Here is a 27987-nt window from a genome sequence, read left to right on the forward strand (position 1 = left end):
CCAAAGGCAGTATCAACAGCAACAAAAGTCAATGTATATGATTGAAATTCCAGGGCGATTTCACAGCATGTTCAGACAAAAAGCCAAATGTGAATGAGTTTTGGATTGATTTTACATCATACATGATTTTACCTTAGCTCCATCACACAAGAGAAGTGATGACCCGCCAAATGATGAAGACATGCTATGCTAGGTTCACTTTCTACGTTTATCTTCTGTCAATCCAAATTTAACGATTCCTGGAGAAGAAATGAAGAACAGTATGACTAAAGATTTGACTTTTTTTTTTTCCAAAACGAATTAATACACGACAAAAAATAATCCTCGTACTTTACCACGACGGATAAATGATCGCAAAAACCTGATTTTTTTAAAACGACTTCCTGACTCCCGGTTTAATTTCCGTGTTTTCACTTCAACCGACTGTCATTGCCCAAACCAGTCTGGGGGAAAAAGTCCAGTCCGGTTCTTGTTTGTTTCCAGCGGAGTCGAAAAGCTTATCTCGACTTCCTTTGTGTTTGAATTAAATTGAAACGTGTTTAGACGGCTCCGTGTCACCAGGAAGAACCTCGGAGAGTTTTCATACTTTACTCATGTCTATAGAACGAGACTTTTCCAGCGACGATGAGGCGTTCACGAGCATGTTCCCTATCCACCGCGCTTGTCGTGATGGAGATCTTGGAGCTTTGCTGTCACTGTACCAGCATCACACTCATCTAACAACCGAGGACTCCTACTACGGTTGGACCCCCATTCACTGGGCTGCTCACTGTGGACAGGTGCGGATTAGCTTCAAAGTTCGTAGAAGGAGGATATTCGTGTGTTGTGTCGGCTTTTTCCACGCACACAGCGAGAATCATGATACGGTCGTAAAAAGTATTGTGTTCAAATTTACTGTTGACATTTTGTGGTTTCTCTGCAATTGTGTGTTAATCGTGTGAGCGAATACAGTAGTGATAGGGTAGTCTAGGTAGTGAGTGAAGAGATTTTGTTATTTGAACGTCGAACGTGACTGGTGAGCAAGTTTGTATGTACAATAAAGTTGTGAGGTGGAAAAGAAAGAGAAAAAAAGGCTTGGAATATTTTTGATTGGTTGTGGGGAAACGACACCGAGCCAATAGTAGCTTTAGGCGCCAAGGCGCACAGGAAGTGTCCGGGTGACCCAGTTCGTTTATTTAGTTCGTGTACTAAAAAATAAATAAATACAACTTAAAAATAAAACAAAAAAAGTTAGTGTACTAAATAGATAAATTAAAAAACCATTATGTCATGAACAATGTGCATTCGTGGTTTGAACAAACTGTGTTCCTTGACTTCTGATTTCAAAATAACTTTCCCATAAATTTGTACATGCAACAATATTATAACTATGAATATGTACAGAAACGGATCAGAAAATATATTACACAAATAGTAGCACATCAAACTCTTGATTTTTTTTAATTTAATGTTTCTGAACAGCAACATACAAAGCAAGTAGTATTAGTAGTATGTAATTATATCAAAGAAATAAGCTAAATTTGGTTGCAGCCAAACTCGATGAAAGTGAGATAAACTACTATTTTTCTGTCTCTCTGCCCTTGTGTTGTCCCCCCTAAATAAAAAAATAAAAAATAAAAAACATTTGTCAGCCATCTCATTTGAATGTTTTCATGGTTCCATGCAGTTGGAGTGTGTCATACGCCTGGTGCAGATGGGTTGCAACGTGAACACGGTGTCCAGTCGCTTCAATCAAACCCCAACACACACAGCTGCGCTTGGAGGGCATCCTCGCTGTGTTTTGTGGCTATCGCAGGCTGGTGCAGATGTCAACCGGCAGGTGAGCTGCAATATTAGTGTAAATGTAAATGAAGTTAGTATGACCACTATGGAAAGCTATTTGAGAACTTAGTTAATGTCATATACTAGAACAACTATACTGTATCTTGCTAGTAACCTTTTTTCCAGTACTGCATGACATTTTGGCGCACTGGTATGTGTTATTGTTGGGAATCTTGTAAATTAATACAATTTTAAAATTAAGATTGTAATGCACTGCAGGTCTGTGCTTCTGATAGTGTTAAGGCCAGCTGAGAAGACCTTGCTTGTAGAAAGCTGTTTGAATTAGAGATATTTGATATACAGCTTGAAGTGCATTCACTTAATATGCACTTTGTCCTCACTAGTAGGACAACTTTGGCATACTAGGACAACTAGATCAGGGGTTAAAGTTCTCCGTCGTGGGGACGGATTTCCGTCATTTTGATAATGAGACAAGGGTGCACCACATAAACAAGTTCCCATTGAGACTGCACGTTTGTTGATTATGATCACATCACTAACATTGCTTTCACGCATTGAATTGATTACTTTGGAAACGCCACCTTTAAAATTCTTGAACATTTTTTGAATTTTAATATCTAATTTCATGGTGTGTGTACCTTCTCCGTGGAGAAGCAGCAAGCCATATTAGGAGAAGTTGGCGGAACTGTCCCTAGAGTGCAAGGGTGGCATTGCGGATGGGACATGTCGAGAGTAGAGTCCTCCACGCATTACGCGGCCAATTTGAATGTAGGAGAGGAAAGAGGAAGTTTTTTTTAATCGCTATTCACAGTTTGGAATATACTCACTGAAGAAAAATAAAAAGTTTGAACTGTCAGGGTGCTGCGACATCCTGCAACGGAGGAGCTAGTTGCTAACCCGCTGCATGCTAACGTGAGTCAGAGTTCCACCTCCTTAAATATCACGCACCGATGTACTATTTAAACACCATGTTAACAATAAAAATGTTACGACTGGGATAAAAGTTTGTTTTGCGGTTGATACGCATCGTCATAGCGTAATTAGGTCATAATTACGGCGCGCGTGTGTGTGTGTGTGCGCACGCGCCTGGGTCTTTGTGAAAGATGATGGCAAGGTTATTTGGGTGTAAATCTGTAAATGTTGCCTTTTTAAGCGTTATATGTCCGCTTTTTCCCAATTTCACACGTTATGTAGGCAACAACTGTTATGGAGAAAGCTCACCACCCATCTGCATCCATCCATCCATCTAAATGGGTGTCAGTTATACTAGAATTTTTGTTATTTGTGGCCCGGCCGGGTGTCTACCCCTGCAAATAGTTAGGGTCCACTGTTACATTATTTTAATAGTATGGTGATTGGATTACGTTAATAACTACATTGTTTTAACAGGTAACTAGAAACTGTATCAGAAGAATACAATTTAAAAGTAAGCCTCCCAACCCTGCATATATAGCGTAACATGACCATGTATGGATAGATATTTTATTATCCATTGATACTGTCTTTTAAGTATGCTTGATTTTTATCACTCAAAGTGCATCAAATTTATGTTTTTAATTATAAAATATAAAAAATAAAAATAAATTGCATTCCCAATTACCCTCCTAGAGCAGTCGTGCCACACTTTTCATCCCTGATTTGTGTTAACTGCAGTCAATAAACTTTTTTTTTTTTTGTCATAATATTTATTGTGTGTTAAGGTTGGGATGTAGTGGTATCGACATTAATGATATTAATATTTTGATAGGATATTAATATTTCTAGCCTGTGTTTTCAGGATTTGGTAGGTGAGGCTCCAATCCACAAAGCTGCCAGGGCAGCTTCCATGGAGTGCATCCAAGTTCTGCTGATAGCCGGTGCTAAACTACAGTAAGTAACTTGCTAAGTGGAAATCATGACCACCACACCTTAGCTTTGCTTTGCTTAAAGGTTTAACTTAATCTATCCTAGGACAGTAGTCAACCTGTCTAAGGTTTAACTTGTGAATATAATGTTCTTATAGAAAATACAGTGGTACATTCACTTACGACTTTAAACGCGTTTGATAGTGCAGTGGATTGTAAAATGTAAAGTTAAAAGCATAAAAATTAACAAAACAGAATGTATAAACTAGTTTTATGAAAAATAATAGTAGTGTCCATGTGTTGTGCTGTTACGAATTATTGTGCAAATTATGTTTTTTATATCATTTCTATTAACAGTCTGTGGCAAAAGGAAATCAGCATAATGTTCAAGTCATCAACAGTAAGAGTTTTTATGTTTTGAAACAAGCCTGCCAATGATTTAAAAAAAACTGAAATAAAAATTATTTTTTAAATATGAGTCATCATTGGAAGGTTTGTTAAAAAAAACATTCAAATTATTATCTAGCTGTTGATGACATGAGAATTATGCTGAGTCCATTTGCATGAATATACTTTTTTTAAAAATCTGAGAAAAACATAATTTGCATAGTAATTTGGAACACTGTAAGTGTGTTTTAGGCGTGGCCTTGGGAGTGAGTCAGGAGCTTCTGTAGGCCATTTACATCATAGTTAGTTCAGTGTGAGCTTCTTCCTTTTGCATTGTCGCTTTGCTATTTTTTCCCACCTAAATCAATGAAAGGCTTGAAGCTCGCTCATTTGAAAGCAAAATTTTGACCAAGCAACAGCACGTTACTCCAAAAACTACAGACACTAATTAGTGGTGTTTTGCTATCCATTCACTTATCTTGGCTTTACTGTCCAGTTTAAGGAACAGCAGCGGGCAGACCGCAGCTGACCTCGCACGCACTCACGGCTCAGACGACTGTCTCCGCCTCATTGCCAACTTGCAGGAGCATCTGCTGCAGCTCGGTGAGCTCCAGTGCAATGGGGAAAGAAATGGGAACGTCCCCGTCCATGGTCCTGGTCTGCTCTGTAGGAAAAGGCTACAGTCTGCTTTTGAGAATGGTCAAATGAAGAAGGCAAGGAGAGGTAAACAATGACTCCCATTACTTTCATTAGCAGCATAGGTGGACCTTTATTTGGTCTCTAATTGTGGACGGTGTCTTGCAGAAGTGTCACTGCAGATGCCGCATTCTGAACTTGAGGACAGCATGGAATCCAACTGTGGAAGTGAGTAGACCACATAACCTTAATGCATGTTGTAGTGTGTGTGATGCAGACTAGGATTGCATTTTGCATATTTTATAAGGGGAAAATCTCATGGCACACTATCATATGATATGTCCCAAAAAGTATATACAGTGCAAGTGCTGAGGAATACGAGTTTAATTCATTTCGGGAATGCTAAAACCTCAAAATGCTCATATCACAACTCGTCTTTTTCCCCATTGAAATGAATCGAAATGCCATGAATCTGGTCTAGCACCTACAAAAAAATACAAATGTTTGAAATATGTTATTCAATAAGGAAAAGTTCACAATATGGTACCTATATTAATGACAATCGAATTAAATGTTAAGAAAATACATCTATATTTGCCATATATATATATAATTATTTTTTTTTTAACTTAAATCTGATGGCATTAACTGCTTGCGGCAGTTAACAAACTTGTCAGCAAACCCCAACACCAGATCCCGTCTCGGGCTGTTACCAACTACTGGATGTGGAATATACAGTATGTTTGCACTCTGCACCAATACCAATAGAGTGGACCGACCCCTGCTTACTTGCGGTCCGGCACCTGCAGATTTGCATATTTACAGATCGTTTACCCAATTGTTTTTTCAGTATTTAAAAATAGTTTTGAAGTAACCCTCCCACCACCACCACCCAGGTCAAACATGTAAAATGAATATAGAATGTTTATCAGGATTTTTTTGATTTTTTTTTTTAATTTTGGGGGGGGGGGGGGGTATTAATTTTTTTGTTCCAATGCGCAGGGCAGCCCAACCTGCGAATAGCAGGTGTCAACTATACTACAAATAATTGGAATAAAGAAGTAATTTTTGGACTAATTAAATGAAACTGGGTACTTTAACATAGTGTTGGGTTTGGTTGCACCTCCCTGTTTTCTGGAGTGCATCAAAGTAAAATGAATGTGGTACAAAACATGAAATGCATGGCAATATTCAGTGTGTGTGGAGTGACATCACTTGATTACATTTTAGGTCATGTACTCCCCCCTGCCCCCCGACCAGATATTGCTGCCGGCACTGAGAGCGTCCATCCACCTTCTCCTGTTAACCACGATGACGACGAACCAATGAAAGGCATTCCCGCCTGCGACGAAATCTTGACACGGTTGTCTTGGCAGCAGGGTGGTTTGCAATCCAGTCAGCACAACTCAGCTGACATGTGCGGCTCATTGCATCTGACAGGGAGTCCCAATGGATGCGTCTCCCATCAGCCAGAGTTAGAGAGCCTACAAGGAGCTGATTGCGGCGAATTTCTACTTTATGGACATTATCATGGCTTTGGGGACACAGCAGAGGAGCTGTCTGACAGAGGCTACATTGGACATTAGTCCTCTCAAAATGAAGAAGGTGCCATGCATTTGTGCCAGGACACATAAGCCTCTTGCCTTTTTCTATTTTCTCTGAAAATATTTATCTGACTATTGCTTGTAAAAAAAAAAAAAAAAAACTGTTTCCCAACCTTTGAGGTATGGTACATATTTTACATTAGGAAAAAAACACCACACAAAAATTCCACTGCATGTGAAATTTACAACGTAAACTGCAAACAGGTGGCTGGTGCTACACAGGTAGATTATACCTTCTGCCATCATGAAAAACGTAATTGTTCTGCGGATGCCCATCACCGTCATTATACATCACAGGCTTATGATGAGATCAAAAATTTAGTGGTTGGGAATCACTGTTATGGAATACCAAGCAGGAATTGCCTCTTTTCCTAATACTTAATGTAAACGTTTTGCATTTTTGTAAAGAAATGAGCACGGCAACTAGTGACTTTGTCAGGGTTAGCTTTAAAATGTGTAATGGTTGCATCCTCATGTTACTTCAAATAAACTATCCTGCTGCTTTTTGTTGTTGCTGCAAGCAGGTGGGCTGCGAGACATCTGATCCGCGATGTTATTTCAACTAATTTAATGTTAGCCCAAGAAAACTATTGGTTCATCTGACATGAACGTGAGCCGCTTTGCATTCTTTAGTTATGTTTGAATTGTGCTATGCAGCTAAATATTTAGCATAAACCTTTTTTTTGTTGCTTTCCTGTCAACATTCTCACCATCAAAAATAAAAATTTGTAAAATGCTCAATGAATCTCATCAGATTGTACAAGTGTATCTAGCATCAACTGATTATAAAACAGTCCTCATAAGCACAGAGTGAATTTTTTTATTAGTAATTATGTGTCATATTAAAAGGATAAAAATGAAGTAAAAATCCATCTTCTATACCACCTATTCTGATCAGGGGTGTGGGGACCCGGAGCCTATTGCATCTGACATCAAGCGATAGACCAACTACCCCCTGGCCTGATTGCCAGTCAATCGTAGAGCACAGAAAGAGACAACCATTCATTCGTTCTCGCATTCACACAAAACACTGAATAGGAACTGAACTCACACTTTGAGGCCAGACCAGGCCAGTGAACCGTGACATTCAAGTACAGTCATCTTCCTAAATCCTGTTTGATTGTTTTCTGCAAACTGGCTATGCTGGCATCCAGCGCTGCCAATCCGTCTCGGAATGCCGCCTCATCTCTCGTGTCATAGGTTGACATTGACCTCATACTGCAGTCGGACGAGAGAGTATCCACTTTGCCTTCAGAAAGGAACGAGTCAAAAAGTCGCCGTCGCTCTTTTCCCGTCTGCTGCTCTGATAATTGTACTCCCGGGAAACTGTCGCTGTGTGTCTGACTGTGATCATGGTATAGATGACATGGTGATTTTTCGAGCAGGGTCATTTTCGCTTCATCTGGTGTTTTCGCGTCCCTCTCTGCAGCCATGTGTCCATTACCACCGATGAACGAGGCCTCCGGTTGGCCCACAGTCATCAGGTATTTAGTGATGTGTTCAGTGCCACTGCTCTGGTCAACATAAAGCTCCTTGAGTGCCTCGTCAGACATCGCAAGGTCAACAACTGGGTCATTCTCAGATGCGTTGCCACTCCTAATAATTCTGAAACAGGAAAGCAAATTAAGCTTTGCTACCAAGTTTAATAGCAAACTTGAGTATACAGTAGACCAAGACCTACCTCCTGAGATGTTGTATCTGTTCCAGTCTTTGCTGGGCAAGTGAGGCCAGTTCGCTCTTTACCTGTTCACTGTGGACAAATTTGGCTCTCATGGTCTCCAAATCTGCACATATAGACACACAGGACGGACGGTCTTGTCATTGCACATAATCAATGTGTTGTTGGTTATGCGGGCCACTACTTTGACGTGAGAACATTATGTGCAATGAAAATATGTTTGAAATATTCTGCTGCAAAGTTCTGCCTAATAATTCCAAAACAGTCCCATGGTTATTGATAAGTAATCATGTGTGTTTTTGCTCTGTAAAAAAATTGCTCGTCCGAGTAGGATTGCTGTACAACTCCAAAACTAAATGCAGGTCAGCAAGTAGGTTCCCAAGACTCAACCTGATTTCAACAGCGCATTTTCAGCCTCTCTGTCGCATAACTGTTTCTTTGTGTCCAGGAGAGATTTCCGCACTTCGCCAAGAACGACTTGAAGCTCCTGCAGTCTGGATTGAGCGTCGGCAAGATCTTCTGGCAGATTAAGCACTAAAGAAAAAACATTTGCCTTTAGTCATTTAAAAGACAAGAGTATTTTCTCACAATATATAACAGTACTCATGTATCATCGAAATAGCCCATGGATAGATGATCGATTACAGTGAACTCCTTTTTATTGCAGCAGCACATTCCACAGGCCCACCCACAATATGTGAACAACTGCAGCACAGTAAAGCAAAAACAGATAAATGCTTGAACATGCCAGACATGTTGCTGCACAACACTGTGCTACACTGAAGGTCCACAACTCTGTGCACTGTAAAAACCCAAGCAATAGGAGGATCCTTGAGAGGATTTATTTAAATTGGCCATCATATGAATTAAAATGGGCAGACACAAAACTTTTACCTTGAGAGTTGCACAGGATTTCTGTGTTTTGTTGTCTCTCTTTCCCCTTTAACTGTTTGTTCAGAAACGCCACTCGTCTGAAATAAAGATATGCATTAACATGATGGTGTCCCACGCTGCAACAACTTCTAACCTTTTGCTGTACCTGTGAAGCTGAGCGTTCAGGTTTTGCAAAGCCTGCAGGTCTGCAGATTTCTCAGGGGCGAGACCACTGGAGTTTAACTGCGGTGAGGACACGGTCATCTCCAGATGACTGAGCAGCTTCTCTGCAATACTGCCTGCGCAACCAAAACAGCAACAAATGGAGATAGAAACATGCATGTTGTTATGATCTGATTATTTACTGATCATTTAGTGCTAATTATTTAGCTCCAAGCAACAGCTAATGGCCTCCCCGGGGCTTCATGGACTAATTTCAGAACAGCAGAACTTTACAGGGGGCTGAGAATTACCATTAGCACTCAAAAAAGTCAACACAAATAAACATACCTTTTCCAGCTATCAATGTCTTGAGCTCTCCTAGAAGATACTGAACAGTCCTAAGTTTGCCAGCATTAATGTCCTCCCCACTGTGTGTGTCATGATGGCTGTCATACGGCTGACCGGGATCATACTTCGTGTCGTAGGCCTGCACCCTCAAGAGTGTCTTACTTTGGGTGTCTGTGTCTTTCACAGGCACAGAATCAACATCCTCGCCATTAATGGAGGCCCTGTGGTAACCGGCAACTAACTGGCAGTTGGTCTGTGCATGAGTCTGTTGACTTGAGGGGTGGGTGGAGTGGAGCGCAGAATCAGACTGGGTCACAGAAAGAAGGACGGATGTCAAGGGCTGGGAGGGAGCAGAATCATGAAGCGGTTGAGACGCCCGCAGTGACGGTAGTAAGTGAGACTGTTGGATGGTGTGTGCCTTCTTCACTCCCGATTGGGAAGATGGAGGGCATTTTGCTCTTGGAACTTGATTAGAACTGTGTTCTGAAGGTGGAATAATGCAAATGTCAATTAACACCTTCAGAGCAATACAGCCCCCTCCCCCAAATACTATATGTTTCAGGTGCAAAATACCTTGAATGATATCTCAGGTTATATTAATAGTTTACACCGCAAAACCAGAAGCAAGTTAGTTTTTGAGTTTAAAAAATAATAATCTGAAGACAATGATTAATAAATCCAAATGCCCTGCAATGTTGTCAAATCCACTGATTGATGTATTTAGCTGTCTGTAAAATGGTGGAAACCATTTTGCGCATTTGCATTATAGCCACATTCAAATCTTGCTAGCAGTTTAAATTGTGTCTTGAATGTAATGTTATTTTTTTAAGTAATTCCCTGCCCAGTCATTTGAGAACATTTACATTTTTTCAACAACCATACAATATTGTGGTCTATAAATTCCACTGAATCTATCAAATGACCTAATCAATACCTAAAATGAAACTATAAGAGTGATGACCAGTCAAAGAATGAGTACATTTTCAGGGGACTACCTGTCTTTGGAGGGTGTTTTGTGCTGGACTTTGTCCCCTGTCTGGTGGATGATTTTGGTTTGGCAGCACCCCCGTTCACTGCTCTGGGAGGTAATGTCAAGGGTTCTAAGCACAGGCACATACCAAACAGACAGTTACATTGCAGCACAAATGATTTCTATAGTACTAGCTGTTAATCTGTGACTTAAGTGACAAGAAAGCCCTCTGACCTTTGTTGTCCGCCTGGAGCATGCCAGAGAGCAAAACTGCACAGCGATCCAGCCCCGAGTGCAGATTGGCAACCTGAGACAAAAATGTGGGATGTTTTCACAATAATTTACAATTTATGTACTTTGTTGCACAAATGGCATGTTGGATTGATGATTGTCAGTGGTTGGATGGATGGCATAAATGGATATTAATACTACTAATAAATAAATATTATCTCTTAATGGTCTGAAATGTCATCACCAATCCCTCGAAACACAACTCTTCCAAGACTAGTGGTGCTAAGTAACAAAGTACAAATACTTTTTTTTTTTTAAACAGTTCTCGGGTATCTGTGCATATACATATATTGTGCGTTTCTTTTTTGATAATTTTTCTTCCTTCGTTTGAAAACTATCTGTAGTTTCTACTCCTTTGTCAAAATAGGCTTGTTACTTTTTTCAACATCCACCAATGATGACGCTACACAAAAAAATGCAAATAGAGAACCCTAAACTCAACAGCAATTACTTGATTGAAAACTTTGTTTCCTTCCATCCATCCATTTTCTCAATTGCTTATCCTCACAAGGGTCGCGGGGGGCTGAAGCCTATCCAAGCTGGCTTCGGGCAGTAGGCAGGGTACACCCTGAACTGGTTGCCAGCCAATCGCAGAATTAGGACTTTTGAAAGTGTGTCACACAGAAGTGACATCATCTCGCAGCAGCCAATAGAAAAGCACCTTCAGATGATGTTGCTCCGAGGCGACAATTTTGCGTGCTTGACTTTTGGCTCCAATGGCTGGGTTTGCCTACTTTTTCCATTTAATTCAGCCGAAATGCAACACTAGGTAAGAAATACAACACTTTTTTCATTTTACCATGGTGTTTTTTTTTTTATATTGCACACAAGTAATACAATTTCTTTTAAACTAATACTGAAATTAAAACTAAGCATTTATTAAATAACTCAAATTAATAAAAACGAACAAAACCACCCTGAACACTAAATAAGACTAACTAAATAAAAAGAAAAACTCAAAATGAAATGAATTTCAAAACTATAATAACCCGGTATGAACATACTGTAAGTTTATAGGAGGAAAAATATTGTGTGTGTTTTTGTTTTGTCAAATAGGTATTGTATATTATTGACTGTAATAATTCAGTTTACTTTTGACTTGCATTATATACACATACTTTTTTACTTGTACATAAGTACAGGGTTTAATCAGTAACTTTACTGTTACAAATCTTTTTTTGGTTACTGTACTACTACTTAAGTACAGTGTACGTACTTTTCCCCTTCATATTGCTTTTTACAAAGTACCCCAAATTATCAAGAATTGTTATATAAAACCACGATCACTGACCACAAACATCCATCCTTGTGTGCTATATTTTTCGAAAAAGTTCACCTCGTCTTGGGGGTCTGTGGAATACAAAGAGTATGCCGGTTCTTTTCGTCCTGGAAAGGTGGCTCTGTTCATGTAATAGGAGAAAAAAATTCTGAATTAGGAGCATGTCTTGTATGGAAGAATAGTGTAAAATACAAAAGGAATGAACTTGCCGTTTCCTGACCTGTTGAACCTTGGCTCCTCCACCTGTCAGCCTTCCAGATGTTAATACCTGTCAATCACAATCTTATTGCTTCAATTCATTAAATTCACTTGTGTCCATACCACTTATTCTGTGTAAGGTCATACAGTCAAACTTGTGCCTGTCCCAGCTAGGTGAGAAGTACCAGACCAGACTGATTACGTTTCAATCAGTGTGCCGAGTTAATGGAGGTAATGACCTGCAATAAAGTCAACTATCCACATCAGGTCTGTCACTTAAGAGGCAGACAACCATTCAAAATAACATACACGCCTATGGACAATTTTGAGATTTCTGTTAACGTATTTATTAATTTAGTCTGGATTTAGACTGCAGGTAACAGTGCTCAATTCCCATACATGAACATTGCAAGTGTCACATATCCAATACGAGAGTGTAAACATTTAGAATAATCAGATTAAAAACCATGCGCATTATTTTGGTGTACAATACACCCGTTTCCCAAATGTATTCGTATGTGTGTGTGCCACTGAGTGAATTAGAAGCAATAACTTCGTGCACTTTGATGTCGCTCTATCAGGTTGATTAGGACAGGTCTGCCACATCGAATATGGCGGACGCGCAGACGTATTACAGCCACGGGCCAACCAGTTGGATGCGAACCTCTCTCAAACATCCACTTCCTTCAATTTAGAAAAATCCACAGCTAAATGAGTTGCACAGAGTATCGTGACCACATAGCGTTGGGGTAATAGATATGGTTTGTCCATAGATAGCTGGGCTAAAGAGCCAATTGAACACAAATGTAAAGCAAGTGACACACATGAGACGCACCAAAAAAAGTACAGCGAAAGTAATCGAAATCGTGCCCGTAAACGTTGACAACGGTCTGACCTTTCGTTTCATACTTCCTTTCATTGCTGAGACACTTCATCAGCAAAAAGCCAACCTCTGCCGCTCCTTTAATGTTGCTACTGTGCAATCACACAGAGTGAACTTAGCGTCTTCATTTGGAATATTCTTCTTCTTGTTATCTTCCTTTATGGCGGGTAGCAAGCTGCAACCAACCATAGTGCACTACCGCCACCTATCATGGTGGAGCGTCACAACATTATCGTTCCTGAGTGAAAAAAACCACATTGTTTTTCCGTATATATTTAAATACATTTAACCTTACCTCTTCTAAATTAGGTGCCCTCTTGATTAGATTACCCAACTGTCCAGTAATTATATATTGTACATCTAATTTGTAGCCATAAATTACTTCTTTTTTCTTCTTCATTTGTGACCACGTGTCTAATTATATCTACATTGTGGCCAAACTTTAAAGAAAGAAAGAAAGAGTCCGAGAAGTGAGAGCAGTAGCAACTGAAGTTTTGAAATAAATACTTCAACATTGTTAAACTGAACATTTAAGTAAATAGAAAAACATTGTAGAAATAGCTCAGTTTAAAAATGTAACTATCTATATAGTTAGTCAACTTTACATTTGGGTAGTTAAGTGATAATCCATTAGGCGGGAAAGTCGCAGACCTGGCAACCCGCGCTAGCCTAGCTTAGTTTTTCTGCCGCGCGCTAATTGTGCACAGCTGAGCAGCAGCAGCAGCCCGTGACACACCAACGCGAAAAGAGACTTTTGAGTAAAACTCACCTGCCAGGAAAAAGATTTTACAGTACAGTATGCATGTTTCTCTATAAATTGTCTCGATTTGTGTTTCCGTGAAAACAAAAGTTAGTTGGCAATTGAGTTTTGTCCGTAATTTTAACTGCGTCATAGTTTCGTCAAGAACAAATTGACTCTCAAGGTAGTTGGGCTAGTTTGAGCTAAATGGGCGCCTATATGTGTCTGTTCCTTTTTAGTAAATCGACTATTTGTGCAATGGCTACTCGTTTCCCCCCATTTTTGGTGACTTGCTTATTCGGATACTCTTGTTAAAAAAAAAAAAGAAGAAAAAAAAGACCGCCATTGTTGGAGGGCTGCGTAGAATACCGTTGTAGTTAAAAGGCCTACTTTTTGCGGACCACACTTTTTTAAATTCTAGTTGGCTCATAAAGAGGTCAAGCTCCACAAAATACGTCTGAGCTGAAGTTACACAAATGCACCTACTTAAAAGAAGTCTTATAATTTATATCGATGATTTTTCTTGTAAAAATTAAAATTCTCAAGTCTAGTCCAATTGTTTGAGGTCAGCCATTTTACAGCCTATTCCAGTATCGTAAATGTCCTTGAGATAGATTTTGCGACAATTGCCTTGTCAGTTACCTTTATGTAATTTTGTATTTCTTTTAGGTGACTTGAAATGGATTCTTTTGACGAACAGGTGAGCTTGCTGTTCTCAACCTGCTGCAAGTAATTATCTAATCAAGCCCCACCTTCATGCTCCCGTTAACACTTGTTTTTACCGAATTTGTTTGCAGGAATTTGGGAGCAGCCCCTCTCGGGATCACAGTATGTTAACTTGGCGTATTTATACTGTTAAGATGTTGCATTGCAAGTTGTTGATCATCACCCCTCATCTTGCAAAGTATGCTTTAAAGGAGAAGTCAACCCCAGAAATTCTTTACAATATGTTCTCTGCAGCTACCCTAGTCTAAACATAGTATTTTGATTATTATTGTGTTTGTGGAATATGAGTTAGTAATGAGTGAGTAGCAAAATCCACCCATATTTATCCATCTCAGGGGATGGTCATTGCGACGACTGAAAATGGCATCAGTTGCTCATGTAAAAAGTTTGACTTTTTAAAATTTCATGTTGAAGTCAGGTTTTAATATTTTTATGCAAACAAGATGACTTCTGGAATGTAGATGATAGGTTAAATGTAAATTTAAGACAACAGTACAGCAGGTACCAAAGATACAAACACATTTGGTTTCAAGAGGCTTTTTGTCAGCTGAATTGTTTATAAGCCGTTACTAGTGATGGAGAAACCGAAGCTTTCTGAAGCAGTCAATCAATATGAAGCAATGTGTTGAAATGTTTCAGTGTTATGAAGCATTTGCCACGAATCAGTGTGGTGACATCTGCTGGACAAAAATATATTTCATTTACATTCAGCAAAAGGGCAAAATGTCATTAAGAAATAAGACACTCTTGTGTCAGTTTTAAATGAAAAAGTGAAATGCTTGTGCAACAGAAAATTGGCGATGGTATTTGAATAAAATGCTTTTGACACTGGGACACGGATTTTTAATGCAGCATTTGGTTTCAGTCGGTTCCTATAACCTCCAGCTTTGGAGAAGGTACTTTCGGTGATTTGATTTATATTGTAAATCAGTGTATATAATGTGTGAATGAATGCCTCAAATATGTGCAATTGAAAATTAATCTATAGCATAATCTAACCACCTCCACTGTAAAAAAAAAAAAAAAAAAAAAGGGGGGGGGGAGGTAGTGATATTTACTTGGGGGGGAAAAAACTACTAAACTTTTTTATTATATTGTAAATTTTGCAAGGAGAGTTTTTGGTACATTTTCCCAGTTTATTTTAAAAAGTTACATGACTGTTGAGCGAACTCATGAGCTTCTGCTTTGTAGGCAGACACTCGAATTAGTCTTGTTGTTTGCCATTGTAGGCTAATGTATTTCTGGTGTGACTAAATGGAGCAAAAAATGTCTTGAAAGATACGAGGATTCCACCTGAAACCAGCAACACAGCGGGAGTGGCGTGGCTCAGCTCCTACCAACACACTTTTCCATATATGGCACGAAATACGATACCCAAGGTCCTAGATTAGCCCAGTAAATCCCAAGATTTATGAAAATTAAAGTTTAACAAAAAAATTAATACATTTGATAGAGTTGAGGGAAATGCTTATTTAGGTTTTGAATGCGTGCAAAGATGCAGTTCAGCAAACGTATGGGTGCAGCAAAATGAAAATGCAAGAGGCTTGAATTTGACGTGATTTTTATAAGGTCTTTTAGTACTACACAAAAAGAATAGAGTTCATGAATGAAGTGTTTTATGTGCAGGGGTAAATGGGCATAAGGCTATGATGGTAGTTTTGAAGTTGGTTTTATTCATCATGATTTCAATTTCAGTCAGAGTAATCCTGATATTTTCCACAATCGTCCAGACCTAGTCGATGTGCATGTTCATCTTCATCAAGTACATTTAGGGGCACATTACAGTGTAAATTAACTTGCAATGTAAATATTCATCCCACTGCCCACTCATTATTACAATATTACTGGTTAATGGGCTGAAGTGTGGAACAGAAGTGTATGACAGCAACAACAACAAATATTCAATAGTCGTAATTATTTAAACAAAAATCTGCCAACTTAGTGGTTGCACTGGTGCGAGAAGTTGACATTTTTAGTTGTCTCAAATTTTAGGAGCAAAATGCTCCCATTTGAGGAGTCAAGGCCAAGAAAACATCAGTGAGGATGGATTTGATGAAGTGTCAAACTCAAGATGGCACGAAAAATAATCCAGACCAACAAATAACTGATGAGGAAAAATACAATGATGAGAATGACAATGCTGAGGTTACTGTCACATTTAAAGGGGAAGTTAACCCATTAACATGAAAAGTGGCCGAGAAAAACACATCTGGGAAATTGGTCAACATGTATGAAGACATTTATCATGGAATTGTCAAATGCAGTTTTGGGAGAAATTCTTTGGTGTACATGATTTAAAATAAAGCATGGTCATTTTTGACCTAGAAACACAACAGGTGTTACTATTTCTAACTAAAGACAAATTCTAATGGTTTCAAAGCAAATGTCAATGGTAACGTTGACCTAAAGTACTCTCTAATAAACAGTATGCCTACTGTCATCTGATTATGTATTATACTAACAATAACTGAGAAATAGTTTTTTAAGTACTTGTTTTAGAGTATATGAGATCAGATCAGTAAGGCACACAGGCCACTAAAAACATGCCGGTAGTTCCAAATAAATGGTAACATTCACTTAGAAACTTGAGTCAAACAAGCAGCGATATGCACAAATTAAAATTTTTATCATGACTCTTGGTGGAATGGTAATTTTTGTCTGGGAGCACAAAATTGTTTAGCATGAAATGAACACAACAGGGTTCATGCCGGTGTGAACAATTGCACATCGTCTTAGGTTAGCAATTAGCATGGCTTCTCTGTCTTTACTCCAGTCATCCATTTGTGTGCGTGATACTGAAGTGTAGCTTATTCATCGCCATGGTGGAAATAACAGATTTAGGAGTGTTGCACTATCTAGCCGGCCTAAAATCGTTGCCATCATCTCACTGTTGTGGCATAAGTAGGACTTACTGCACCTTGGTAACATAAGCGAGTTACATCACGTTAACGTGCATGCATCCAGCCCACTTTCTCTGCAGTTGAATTTTTGGAAGAACTTAAACATTTGTGATTCTCAGATTTGCTATGGGCTATATGCCACGGAGGAGGCAGGACTTCCATGTGTCACACACCGGTGCTGTTTCCGTTTGCGGTTTGCGACGTCTGGGCTGCGCCACGGTGCTTGCGCTTCCGCCCTTGTGCTATTTGGTTGCGCGTTCCCGTCGATGGGTGCGTGTATGTAGTGTGTCTCAGTTCTCCGAAGCGTTTTAGAGAGCTGAGACGCCCTGTGTGCTCGCGCCCATCGTTGATGGCGGGAGGTGTTGGGACGCGGCCTGCGTTTCTCAGGGTGCGTTGCGTGTGTGACTTACAGAAGTCTGGCATCTATCCCATTCACAGTTGAAATGTGACACAAAATGCCATTTTGACTCGCTAACTGTGAGGCCTAAACTGCTTATTTTGAGCCTTGCTTTGTTAACTTTATTTGCTTCATAGGTCGTGGCAGAAGAGGGAGAGGAGAAGGATTTAAGAGCTCATTTTCTTCAGGTGCATATGAATGTAATTACACTATACTGATGAGGAATCTTTGTACACTTAAAGATGCCATGTGTCCCACCTAAGTTAGTTCTACCTGATGGTGATGTTGTACATTTAAACCAGTGGTGGGCGGTGACCTTTTAGAGTGGGCATACTGGAGTGACACACATGCGATTTTGGGGTATTTTTATTCTGAATGTTAATATTAAATATGATTTAATTATTATTTTATACCACTGTATAGGTATAAAATTAAAGCGTAAATATTCAGGACTGACGCAGGTTGATGCGCACACTCACTGTAATGTAACCAGCTCTGTGGTGAGTGAAATGACACAATTGCATGCCCACAAATTTGCCAATGCGTAGGAATTTACAGTATTTTGAACTGGTTCGTGCCCATGAAGTGGCCTCAACCCAGAAGAGGAAAAAAATGACATCGCAGAGAAGCAGTAAGAGATTTCAACCAATAATCAAGTTTGCTAACCTGTGGACAGCCAGCTAGGAATTAATCTTTCTCGTACGTCCTGGCTTGAAAGTGACGGATGAAATTCTTCCCTGTTTTCGTGATGATTACTTCAGTAGGACAACCACTAACCACTTGAAATTATATTCTCCTTTTCCTCAAAAGTTCTCCGGGAAAACGGCACTCATTGTGACTCGGCGATGAACTGAACCACTAACTGTTTACCGCAGAACATTTCAAATAAGCCTATCATTCGCATGCACGTTGACAGATAAGCTGCGTCACTGAGAGCTTTTTTGCCATTCACAATGCACACGTACAGTCAAGAGCCTCTCGGAACTGACACAACTTGATATCTTATTGCCCATGCGTGAAACAAGCTGTTGGCTTTTCAGTTTTCCGCAGCGAAAACAGGACAAATTACACAGAAATATAAGACCAAAACAGAACTAAGGTATTGTGTAGGACACTGACAGATAAATATTTTCAATGATTTTATTGAAGGGCGTGGGCATGCACTGCATTTATAGCTTATGACCGCTCGCCACTGATTCAAACTGTAATTTATCTTACGCAAAGATGTGACATTACGTTATTAACGTAATCATACATATAATTTGTATTGTATCAATCGTCTCAAAAACACATGCAAAGTAAAGATTAAGATTATGTGTTGAAGCCAAAGTATAAAGTATTGTTTTGTGTTATAGTGACTGATGAGAACAGGAATGTGAATGTTTGTTTTTGTGTCCTTTAGAAATGGACAGCTGGAACGATGGAGGAGAAAGAGGATCTTTCAGAGGAAGAGGCAGAGGTGTGAGGTGTTTTAAAAATAATAACAATAATTGGAATTTCCTCTATTATAATTTTCTGTCACCTGTTACTGTAGGGGTGTATAGTTGGGGAATGTATTTTGGCGTGTGTGTGTGTGTGTGTGTCCTGCCTCATTAAGTATTGCCTTTCCAGTTTACCACGTCTTACTAATAGACACCTAAAACTAGAGGTTTAACATTGATGAAAATGTGATGGTAACAGCTTTTGGACAATATTGTAATCGTAAAGAAAGAGAAACTGATTTGAGTAACTAAGCCTATTAAAGTTTGTATGTGAATCTCCAAGTTCCTTTCCAGACATGAACCACCTTCCATTTAATGTTTTTTTTTTTTAACTACTAGTCCTTGACTTTTTTCATGTTGTGAACAGCCTTCAGAGGAGAAATACGAGGCAGAGGAAGCCACGGTGAAGGTATTTTGTGAAGCAAAATTTAATTACAAAGGCGGATTAATCTTTTCTTTTTTATTTCAAGGTCGTGGTCGAGGTGGCTTTGGAGGAGGTACAGGACAATTCTTATATTAGAATATATATATTTTAGGCGGGCAGGGTAAATTATTTTCACACAAAAATGTGTCTCAAATCTTTGCAGGATATCGTGGAACAAATGAGGAAGTCCTCGCCCATGGTGGTAAAGTTTTTAGACGCAATTCTTTAAACATGCACAGATGTGATGTTTGACTATTTTATTTTTCCCCCAATCAATACAGCAGATACTAAGGAATCAGAGACAGAAAATCCAGACGGTAGTGTCCGTAAGTTGATGGGTTATGTTTAATATGTATCAATAGTGTGATAGAGCTTGTAATTAAAGTCTGTACTTTTAACCTACAGGACCAAAAGTCACCTATGTTCCTCCAGCCCTCCCTGAAGACGAGAAGTCTGTGTTTGCACACTATCAGCAAGGCATTAACTTTGATAAATACGATGAAATCACAGTGGATGTGAGTGGAAACAACCCACCACCTGCCATAATGGTAAGTTGTTTTTTTCAGTTGCTTAGCAGCCAACCATAATCCTTTTGTATACTTGTAACTAGGGGTGCAACGGTACAGGTAGCCTCGGTTTTTGAGCCATGGTTTCGGTTCATGAATTGTGCGTAAAAGAACTATTTTTTTCCCTAAAAATTCTCTTTATTTAGCTTGTCAGCAAAAATTGCGTTGTGCAACGACAGTTTTAACACTATACAGTAGTAAATATGTATACAAAACCACATCATAATAATATACAAAAAATCCGTATACATCAGGGCATTGATGCTGGAGATGCTTGTTCATGTTGCAAGTGTTTTATTTTTTTACCAATTTTGGCCAGGAGCAAATTGCCGCGTTTCTGCCTTTGAGGCCGGGAGAGTGTCATTTGTTTTTATTTTTTCTCGGTGTCTTGGCTTTGTGTCTCGGCATTTCCTGGAGTTTTGTTCGGCATTTATGGCTGGCGCAGATTCGCAGGAATTGTAGGGTGGATGGCAGTGAAGGACAGCACCGTCTGTCTCCGTCATTTGTTTCAGACAGTAACATTTCTGTTCGCTGTTTTCACTGCCTCGTCGTTGTATTCGATAACAAAGCAGAAAGGGGGTGAGTTGGCGGAACCGCAACAGTGATTGGACATAAGCTCGCGGGGGGAGAGCTATTCTGCAGCAGGCTGCCGCCGCATGTGGACACCGGAGAGGCACGCACACACACAGTGGCCTGTAAAGCATCGATACAAAATTTGCTGCAGAACCGAAAACCCGTAGTCCATAAGGGCGTATTGTCCCGTGCAGGGCGGAATGAGCGGTTTTGTCTAAGACCGAGAACTGTTGCATCCCTACTTATAAATATATGACCATATATAACCACGTTTCCATGCAGACCTTTGATGAGGCAGCCTTGTGCGATTCCCTGCGACAAAATGTCAGCAAATCCGGTTATTTAAAGCCCACCCCAGTTCAGAAGCATGCCATTCCAATTGTCTCTGCTGGTCGAGATCTCATGGCCTGTGCCCAGACCGGATCTGGAAAAACAGTAAGAAAATTTGTCGTTGTAGTCCTCTTCGGTACAATGTGTTGTGACCCCTCGTTGTGCTTGTGTCCCCAAGGCTGCATTCCTACTTCCAATTCTGCAGCAGCTAATGGTGGACGGTGTGGCTGCCAGCAGCTTTATTGAGCAGCAGGAGCCTGAGGCAATCATTGTTGCCCCAACCAGGGAGCTCATCAACCAGATTTTCCTGGAGGCCAGGAAGTTTTCCTACGGGTATTATTACGTTTCACTCTCAGCCTTTGCAATGCTTTACTTGTCTTTGTTGTCTTTGTTCTCTGGTTTTACCAAGCAGAAAAGTAAAGTTTTTCTTGGCAGATTTCTACCCTTCAATGGGGGCAGATTTGCCAACCTTTGAGCCAAGACACACCATCACAGGGTACACCACCAAACAAGAAGTGGATGCACAAATTAATATATAGACTTTCTGCCATCTTGTGGAAGAGCATTTAAGTGTTATGCCTGTCTTACTTAAACGTACTGTAGATGCATTTGCATTTGGGCCGATTAAATATAATTGGAAATTTTCCCACAGCACACCTGATGATCTCTCATGCCACACTAGAGCAGCTTGAGTGGTTGAGTCATTGCATTCGGATACTAGCTCAGTGGTACAGGCGCAATACAGTCACCTGATAGATGGTGATGAATCATGTGGAAACAAACAAAAGCCTCTTCTTTCAACTAAGGTGGTCTTTTTATTGTAATGTGAAAAATGTCAAAATCATTTGCCTTATTCAGTCCATTGGTAAGATTAACTTCTGTCAAATGTCACACTATTAGCCACATCAGAATTTATCATTTCAGGCTGTATTGTCGAAGCTGAAATTAATTGAATTGAACTGTACTGTACTGCTTGATGAAAATTTGACTTTGCGATCTCTCTTCTTGCAGAACCTGTGTGCGTCCAGTGGTTGTGTATGGTGGAGTGAACACTGGATTTCAGCTAAGAGAAATTTCTAAGGGCTGCAACATAGTGTGTGGAACGCCAGGCAGATTGTTGGATGTAATTGGACGTGGAAAGGTAAGCTAAACAAATGAAATCAAAATTTCTGCTTTCTAACCTGAAATTGTGGTTTGACCTCATCTGAATTTTGGCAGTCCTACTTTTGAGACTGGGACCAAATTGTAATCCTTGATTTAAAAACCCACATTCTAAATGTGGGTTTTGTCAGCCTTCTGTAAGGTGAAGCACGGCCCATGAATATAATTAGTGATTACGAGACCTATGGTTATATGAATAATGTACGTTGATAGATAATCACTTTAAAAATAATAATAATAATAATCATGGACCACATTACTTAAACAGGTTGAAAATATTTGGTAGGTAATTGCGATCTACTGTTTGGCAACACGCCGTGGTGTTCTTCTGCCGGTGACTTAATGCATCACTGCTCCACTCCACTGCAGTTAAATGCTAGCAGTATCAGAATCAGATCTGTTAGCCAACAGCTACTTGAGGCTAACCACAATCGCTGAGGGTCTGAATAGATTCACATCAGTGGCGAGGACCAAGGTGAAGTTTCATCGCCAGATTATGTCCAATAATATGCAGACAGCAACTGCGTGCTATCAACGACTTCATTTGTCATAGAATAAACGCTGAGCACTGCACTGCACTGCACTGCCATTACTGTTAAACCTAATACTAGAGATGGGCGAGTACTAATACCAGGTATCGGTGCCGATACCAGCCTTATTTTAAGGTATCGGTACTCATGACAGTGGCCGATACTAAGGCTGAACAATTAATTCCATTGTCAAATTGCGATTTGACATAACGCAATTATGTAATTGTGAAAGGCTGCAATTTAAATGCCAATTGGAAGGAAAGGGAGAAAGAGGGAGGGGGGGAGCAGGAACGTCACCGCTGTAACTAAAGCCTGGTGCCATAAGTGCACGTAATTTTGGTGAGTTTTATTTGTCTCATGAGACCTTGTGACGAGTGTCTAACGTGTTTAATCTGTTTGATCTTGGTTTTAAAACAACACGTTAAAAATAAGACTGGTATTGGCACTGATACCTGATATCAGTAGTTGCCAATCAGTCAGGGTGATACCAAAAAATAAAAAATACCTGAGCAGGTATAATTTTCCTTTGCCGACACTTAAGCATCTGTGAGTTCACTGACTGGAGATTGCTAAGTTTTATTTTATTAAATATGTATATTGAATTTATTTATTGATAAATACAGTATTTACATGGCATGTTTCATGCAACATGAAAAGTTGGATATGTTGAAGTGATAAATTGTAACTAACTGTAATTGTAGAAAAAAAACGGATATAATGGCTTCATTTTCCTTTATCTTAAGGTCCTGTAATAATAATAGATCTGATATTGTTTATTATAATTAAGTTTTTGTTGGGTAAAAAAAATCATTGAAAAAGACTTTAGAGGACAAAAAACGAGAATTGAGTATTGATATTGGTCTGAAAAAAAGTGGTATAGAACATCCCTACTTAATACTAATAATACTTTTAATACCAAGCGGCCATGGCTCATTAAAGTGTAGGTGATGGTGAGTGATACTTTTAATCATTTGTTTCAGCCTTGAAAATATGTCTTAACGGGGAAATTGCTGGTGAGTGTACCTGCTTGTGTATTCTCTTACATTGGTTGTATCATTAATAGTGTACCTTGGGACCATATAGAACTGAGAAGCCTGTGTGCATGCAAACAAACGCACTACTTGTTAAAACGCATCACATTAGGGTTGCTGTAAAAAGTGCCTGACACATGGGTTTCAGATCGGGCTGACCAAGCTGCGGTATCTGGTTCTGGATGAAGCTGACAGGATGTTGGACATGGGCTTTGAACCTGACATGCGCCGCCTGGTTAGTTCACCCGGGATGCCGCCCAAAGAGAACCGCCACACTCTAATGTTTAGCGCCACCTTCCCTGAAGACATCCAGAGGTGTGTCTCCTGACAGCAGCATTTGTGTTTTGTATCTTGAAGCTCATCTTTTCAAGGTCTCAAAAGACTAGCTCTTGAGACCTTGCCAATGTCAAATGACCAAACTCAGAAGACAGGTGTGCCATAATTGGTCATTACCTTAGTTCTGGGCAACTGTGATGTCATTTTCGTCCGACAGCAAGTAGCAAAATTGCCTGAGATGGATAAAAAGGGTCGACTTTTGCTACTTAATTCATATTCCACAAACACATCATCAGTCACAATACCATACACTGGTGAGGGCACATACAACAGGGCCCAATCATCCTATTTATGAAAAAAATATGGCAAGCTTTTTCAAGATGTGCGTTTAATAAATGTCCCTTACAACGATTTCATGAGACGTTAACTAGTTTTGTTTTATTTTGTTAATTAAAGGTTGGCTGGTGACTTCCTCAAGGGGGACTATTTGTTCCTGGCTGTTGGCATAGTAGGTGGGGCTTGTAGTGACGTTGAGCAGACATTTGTCCAAGTCACCAAGTTTTCAAAGAGGGAGCAGCTTCTTGACCTTCTTAAGACCACCGGTAAAAAATAAATAAAAAAATCCAAATTCTCTGCTCTGTCAATGTTGATGGTAATGACTGCTGGCATTTGCAGGAAAGGAGCGCACAATGGTGTTTGTGGAGACAAAGAGACAAGCTGATTTTATTGCTACTTTCCTGTGCCAAGAGAAACTTCCCACAACTAGTATTCACGGGCAAGCATTGCTTCATTCGATATCACACCTGCTCACTTCCAATGAACTTGTAACATATTGTGAATGTGTGTCACGTCACAGGGATCGCGAACAGCGTGAACGAGAGCAAGCCTTGGCCGACTTCAAGACCGGCAAATGTCCCATCCTTGTTGCGACGTCGGTCGCTGCGCGCGGCCTGGACATTCCAGATGTGCAACATGTGGTGAACTTTGACCTTCCCAACAACATCGATGAATATGTCCACCGCATCGGCAGAACCGGCCGCTGTGGTAACATTGGCAGGGCGGTGTCTTTCTACGATCCAGACGGCGACAGTCAGCTGGCTCCGTCCTTGGTCACAATCCTGTCCAAGGTTAGGATCATCACTTAACAATCTGGGCTCCATTTTATTCTATTCAGTTATAGGCACAACTTCAAGGTCGTAGGGTTGAATACTAGAAGGCTACTCTAAGGCTGCGTTCACACTGCACCTCAATGCCAATTTTTTTCACACCAGACCTTGGCCTCTTTTGTATGTGGATATAAATCGGATATGTATGCGATGCGTCTGCACTGTGAACGCTCATCTGCACTAGTGTCACGACACCAAAATTTTGACTTTGATACTATACCTGCATGAAATGCCTCTATCGGTACTGAAACGGTACCGCGACAAAACTCTAAAACATCAGCAAAAGCAGCAAAATTAAAAATGACAAAAGAACTTCAAATCATTTTTATTTATTATGAATTCAAAATATTGGGATGTATACATGTTAATTTATGTACATACTGTATATATTTATGTTTATAATGTATGTACTTTCACACAATTCATGCCATATTCGTGAAGTACTGTATTTGACTGCATTTGATGTCATCCGTTTTAAATATAGGCAATACAGTGCCACTCCAATGACTCAATGTAACGTTGCTTGAGTGTGCGTGCATGTCTCTGCTCTTCTCCATTACGCTCCCAATTAGTCGAATGCGTAATCAAATACTACAAACTTGGAACAGAATAATTCACGCTCCACTTATTTTTAAGAGAAGTGTCAAAACTGCGTCACAACCTGTGTCTGTTGCTTTGTCAGTCGTCTGAGCTTTTTCTATGCATAAATATGATTTCCTACTGTGTGCTTGTTCCTGAACACACCTTGAGCCCACTGCAGGAATGATTGCTGCTTTTTCTTCTGCTTCGCCGCGAAAAACATTTGCTCTTATTACAAAACGTTTCTAAAATTGAAAACCACACGTATGTTCTTCATTTGTTTATTGAAAACATGCGGAGCCAATGCTATCGCATGGCTTCCACTCTGCTTGCGCGCTCCCGTGGAGCCTCAATTAACGCGTCATACTTCTCAACGAGGAGTGCACATCCAGCCATCTTCCTGCGCCCTCTCGCACACACGCTGAAAGAGTCGTGTCGTTTACTTAAGGCGTTTTCTGCATATCGGTAGACAGGCGGCCATGCGTGTATGTGTACCTGCCTTTAAAACAGAGTTGGCGGGCTGTCTCGTATTATTATTTTTTTTTAGTACCGGTATTAAGAAAAATTGATACAGAGCGGTTTTTGATGTCAAAACATCGGGTTCCAGTACCAGTATCCCGTGCAACACTAATCTGCACGCATCTGATCTATACGTCATCAAAAGCCAGTGTTAACTTTGTATTTGTCTTTAATTTAATCACACTGGAAGCATAAAGTTGACGTGTGGCGATTCGTAGAAATTCAGCCCTGCAGACGATTCATCACGAACGGCGATGATGCAACGTCATCTTCGGTAGCTTTCCCAATGAAATGAGAAAATCGACGTGTCCCCTAATTCCCCCCAAATATTTCTATTACCTCGCTACTCTGGCGACTTGAGATGAAAAAAATGAGTGACTGATTTCTGTTACTGTTTGTAAACAGCACGTTCAAAACTGATGCACGAAGAAGCAGAGGACAGCAGCCAAACAGCAGCGAGCATGAAAACATTCCACCAACCAGGAGCGCGGGCGTTCGCACAGCTGAATTTGCATAATGTTTGCAGACAAGACACATGAATCGAACTCCTAACACATCCGCGAAACGAGTCCACCAGACCACCAATCTGTAGCGTGCGTTGGCACAGCTAAATTTGCATATGACACTAATAAAACTGGCTTGCCTCGATTGGCTGGGGATGAAACGTTACGAGTCGGGTTACTTCCGTGAACACTGCGTGATGTTGTTTTGGGTGTACGTCATTTGACGTGTGCTCTTTGTGCATGCGTGTCGCATCACGGGCTGTCACATTAGATGTAATGTAATGTGAGAATGGTACATAAAAAGATCGGATTTAACAAAAGATCTGAATTGGGCATCACGCTCTGCAATGTGAATAGCCCAAGTGTTGATTCAAGCTTTGTTGTTGACAGGCCCAACAAGAAGTGCCATCATGGCTGGAGGAGTCTGCATTCAGTGGAGGCACCACCAGCTTTAACCAGGCCAAGAGCTTTACCTCAGACTCCAGGAAGGTAGTCCCCTTTTTTGTGGCTTCTTTCTTTTTTTTCATACACAATCCCCACCCCAAATTTAAGTATCTTGATCCTTTCTCTAAAACTTTCTTCAGTTTCAACAGGCAAGGGGTGAGAGGACCCAGCCAGCTCCTCAGGTTGCTGTTGCTGCAGACGATGACGATTGGGAATAGAGCCCCACCCAAGCACTGGCTCTTTTTTTTTCTTTTCTTTTTTTTGCGTGAACAGTTAATTAGTGCTCCGTGTTTTTATCGCCACGGAAAAGATTGTTTAAAAGTGCATGTTGGTGTTAACTGAGAAAAGATTGGGTTTGTGAACAAGTGTTTTCATCTGCAGGATGTAAAAAAATAATAATAATACATTGATTTTATTTGATTTTTTTACGACTATTATTCACCGTTTAAAATGGAACTATGGCAATGTGGCAATGTGGAAGGAAGAGGAGTCATTTAAGATCTGTTTTGTTTGTCTACTTGGATAATAAATATTTGTTCAATGCAATGACAATGCTGTTTGAATTTAGTATCGCTGTTATTACATTACAGCTGCGAGAACATTATGAAATTAAACCTTAACTTGACTTTAGCTGTTATGCAAAAAGTTATTTTAACTTTTCAATAAGTTAACTGCACAAAACTAAAACCTGTGAAGCGTTTTTACTA

At 40.0% G+C, this 27987-nt stretch overlaps 4 protein-coding genes across 19 annotated transcripts in view; 2 read left to right on the forward strand and 2 right to left on the reverse strand.

Moving 5' to 3' along the window:
- The window catches only part of hsf2bp (heat shock transcription factor 2 binding protein), a 16581-nt gene extending 15801 nt beyond the window's left edge, over nucleotides 1-780 (reverse strand). The window contains exons 1-2 of one of the 4 annotated variants that reach the window (XM_086067863.1): nucleotides 587-780; nucleotides 133-239 (exon numbers count right to left, since the gene is read on the reverse strand). In XM_086067863.1, the coding sequence (XP_085923989.1) occupies nucleotides 133-183 (51 nt within the window). In that variant the 5' untranslated portion in view covers nucleotides 184-239; nucleotides 587-780. Of the gene's footprint in view, nucleotides 1-132; nucleotides 240-330 lie in introns of all 4 variants that reach the window. The other 3 variants (XM_086067862.1, XM_086067861.1, XM_086067864.1) reach the window with 3 other exon arrangements.
- Nucleotides 336-7059, forward strand: ankrd10a (ankyrin repeat domain 10a). Its single transcript, XM_086067865.1, has 6 exons — nucleotides 336-779; nucleotides 1667-1819; nucleotides 3560-3651; nucleotides 4510-4736; nucleotides 4818-4877; nucleotides 5880-7059. Exons 1-6 carry the CDS (start codon nucleotides 594-596, stop codon nucleotides 6233-6235), a joined length of 1074 nt encoding a protein of 357 aa, XP_085923991.1. The 5' UTR covers nucleotides 336-593; the 3' UTR covers nucleotides 6236-7059.
- ccdc14 (coiled-coil domain containing 14) lies at nucleotides 7058-18536 on the reverse strand. Of its 7 annotated transcripts, none has more exons than XM_086067846.1 (12): nucleotides 13231-13489; nucleotides 12948-13140; nucleotides 12075-12122; nucleotides 11912-11925; nucleotides 10519-10591; nucleotides 10310-10414; nucleotides 9315-9797; nucleotides 8971-9103; nucleotides 8826-8902; nucleotides 8322-8465; nucleotides 7935-8037; nucleotides 7058-7858 (listed from the first exon to the last, which is right to left on the reverse strand). In XM_086067846.1, the coding sequence occupies exons 2-12, from the start codon at nucleotides 12985-12987 to the stop codon at nucleotides 7351-7353; spliced, it is 1728 nt and encodes a 575-aa protein (XP_085923972.1). In that variant the 5' UTR covers nucleotides 12988-13140; nucleotides 13231-13489; the 3' UTR covers nucleotides 7058-7350. The 7 variants fall into 7 exon arrangements, with proteins under 7 accessions (XP_085923972.1, XP_085923971.1, XP_085923974.1 ...); XM_086067845.1 differs by having other exon boundaries at nucleotides 11912-11975; nucleotides 12064-12122; nucleotides 13231-13487; XM_086067848.1 differs by having other exon boundaries at nucleotides 11912-11975; nucleotides 12064-12122; nucleotides 12200-13140; nucleotides 13231-13487.
- ddx4 (DEAD (Asp-Glu-Ala-Asp) box polypeptide 4) lies at nucleotides 13586-27826 on the forward strand. Of its 7 annotated transcripts, none has more exons than XM_086067853.1 (19): nucleotides 13586-13731; nucleotides 14344-14374; nucleotides 14472-14502; nucleotides 17835-17885; nucleotides 19100-19156; nucleotides 19546-19587; nucleotides 19649-19675; nucleotides 19766-19804; nucleotides 19884-19928; nucleotides 20008-20150; nucleotides 21024-21176; nucleotides 21250-21404; nucleotides 22083-22212; nucleotides 23942-24108; nucleotides 24526-24671; nucleotides 24745-24844; nucleotides 24926-25196; nucleotides 27227-27325; nucleotides 27421-27826. In XM_086067853.1, the coding sequence occupies exons 2-19, from the start codon at nucleotides 14354-14356 to the stop codon at nucleotides 27496-27498; spliced, it is 1755 nt and encodes a 584-aa protein (XP_085923979.1). In that variant the 5' UTR covers nucleotides 13586-13731; nucleotides 14344-14353; the 3' UTR covers nucleotides 27499-27826. The 7 variants fall into 7 exon arrangements, with proteins under 7 accessions (XP_085923979.1, XP_085923982.1, XP_085923983.1 ...); XM_086067856.1 differs by having other exon boundaries at nucleotides 13587-13731; nucleotides 19766-19801; nucleotides 19887-19928; XM_086067855.1 differs by having other exon boundaries at nucleotides 13588-13731; nucleotides 19766-19801.
- Nucleotides 27827-27987: the final 161 nt, after the last annotated feature.

This window comes from Leptonotus elevatus, chromosome 2 (genome assembly GCF_054856555.1).
Source record: "Leptonotus elevatus isolate MCC_2025b chromosome 2, RoL_Lele_1.0, whole genome shotgun sequence".
NCBI classification, from domain to species: Eukaryota; Metazoa; Chordata; class Actinopteri; order Syngnathiformes; family Syngnathidae; genus Leptonotus; species Leptonotus elevatus.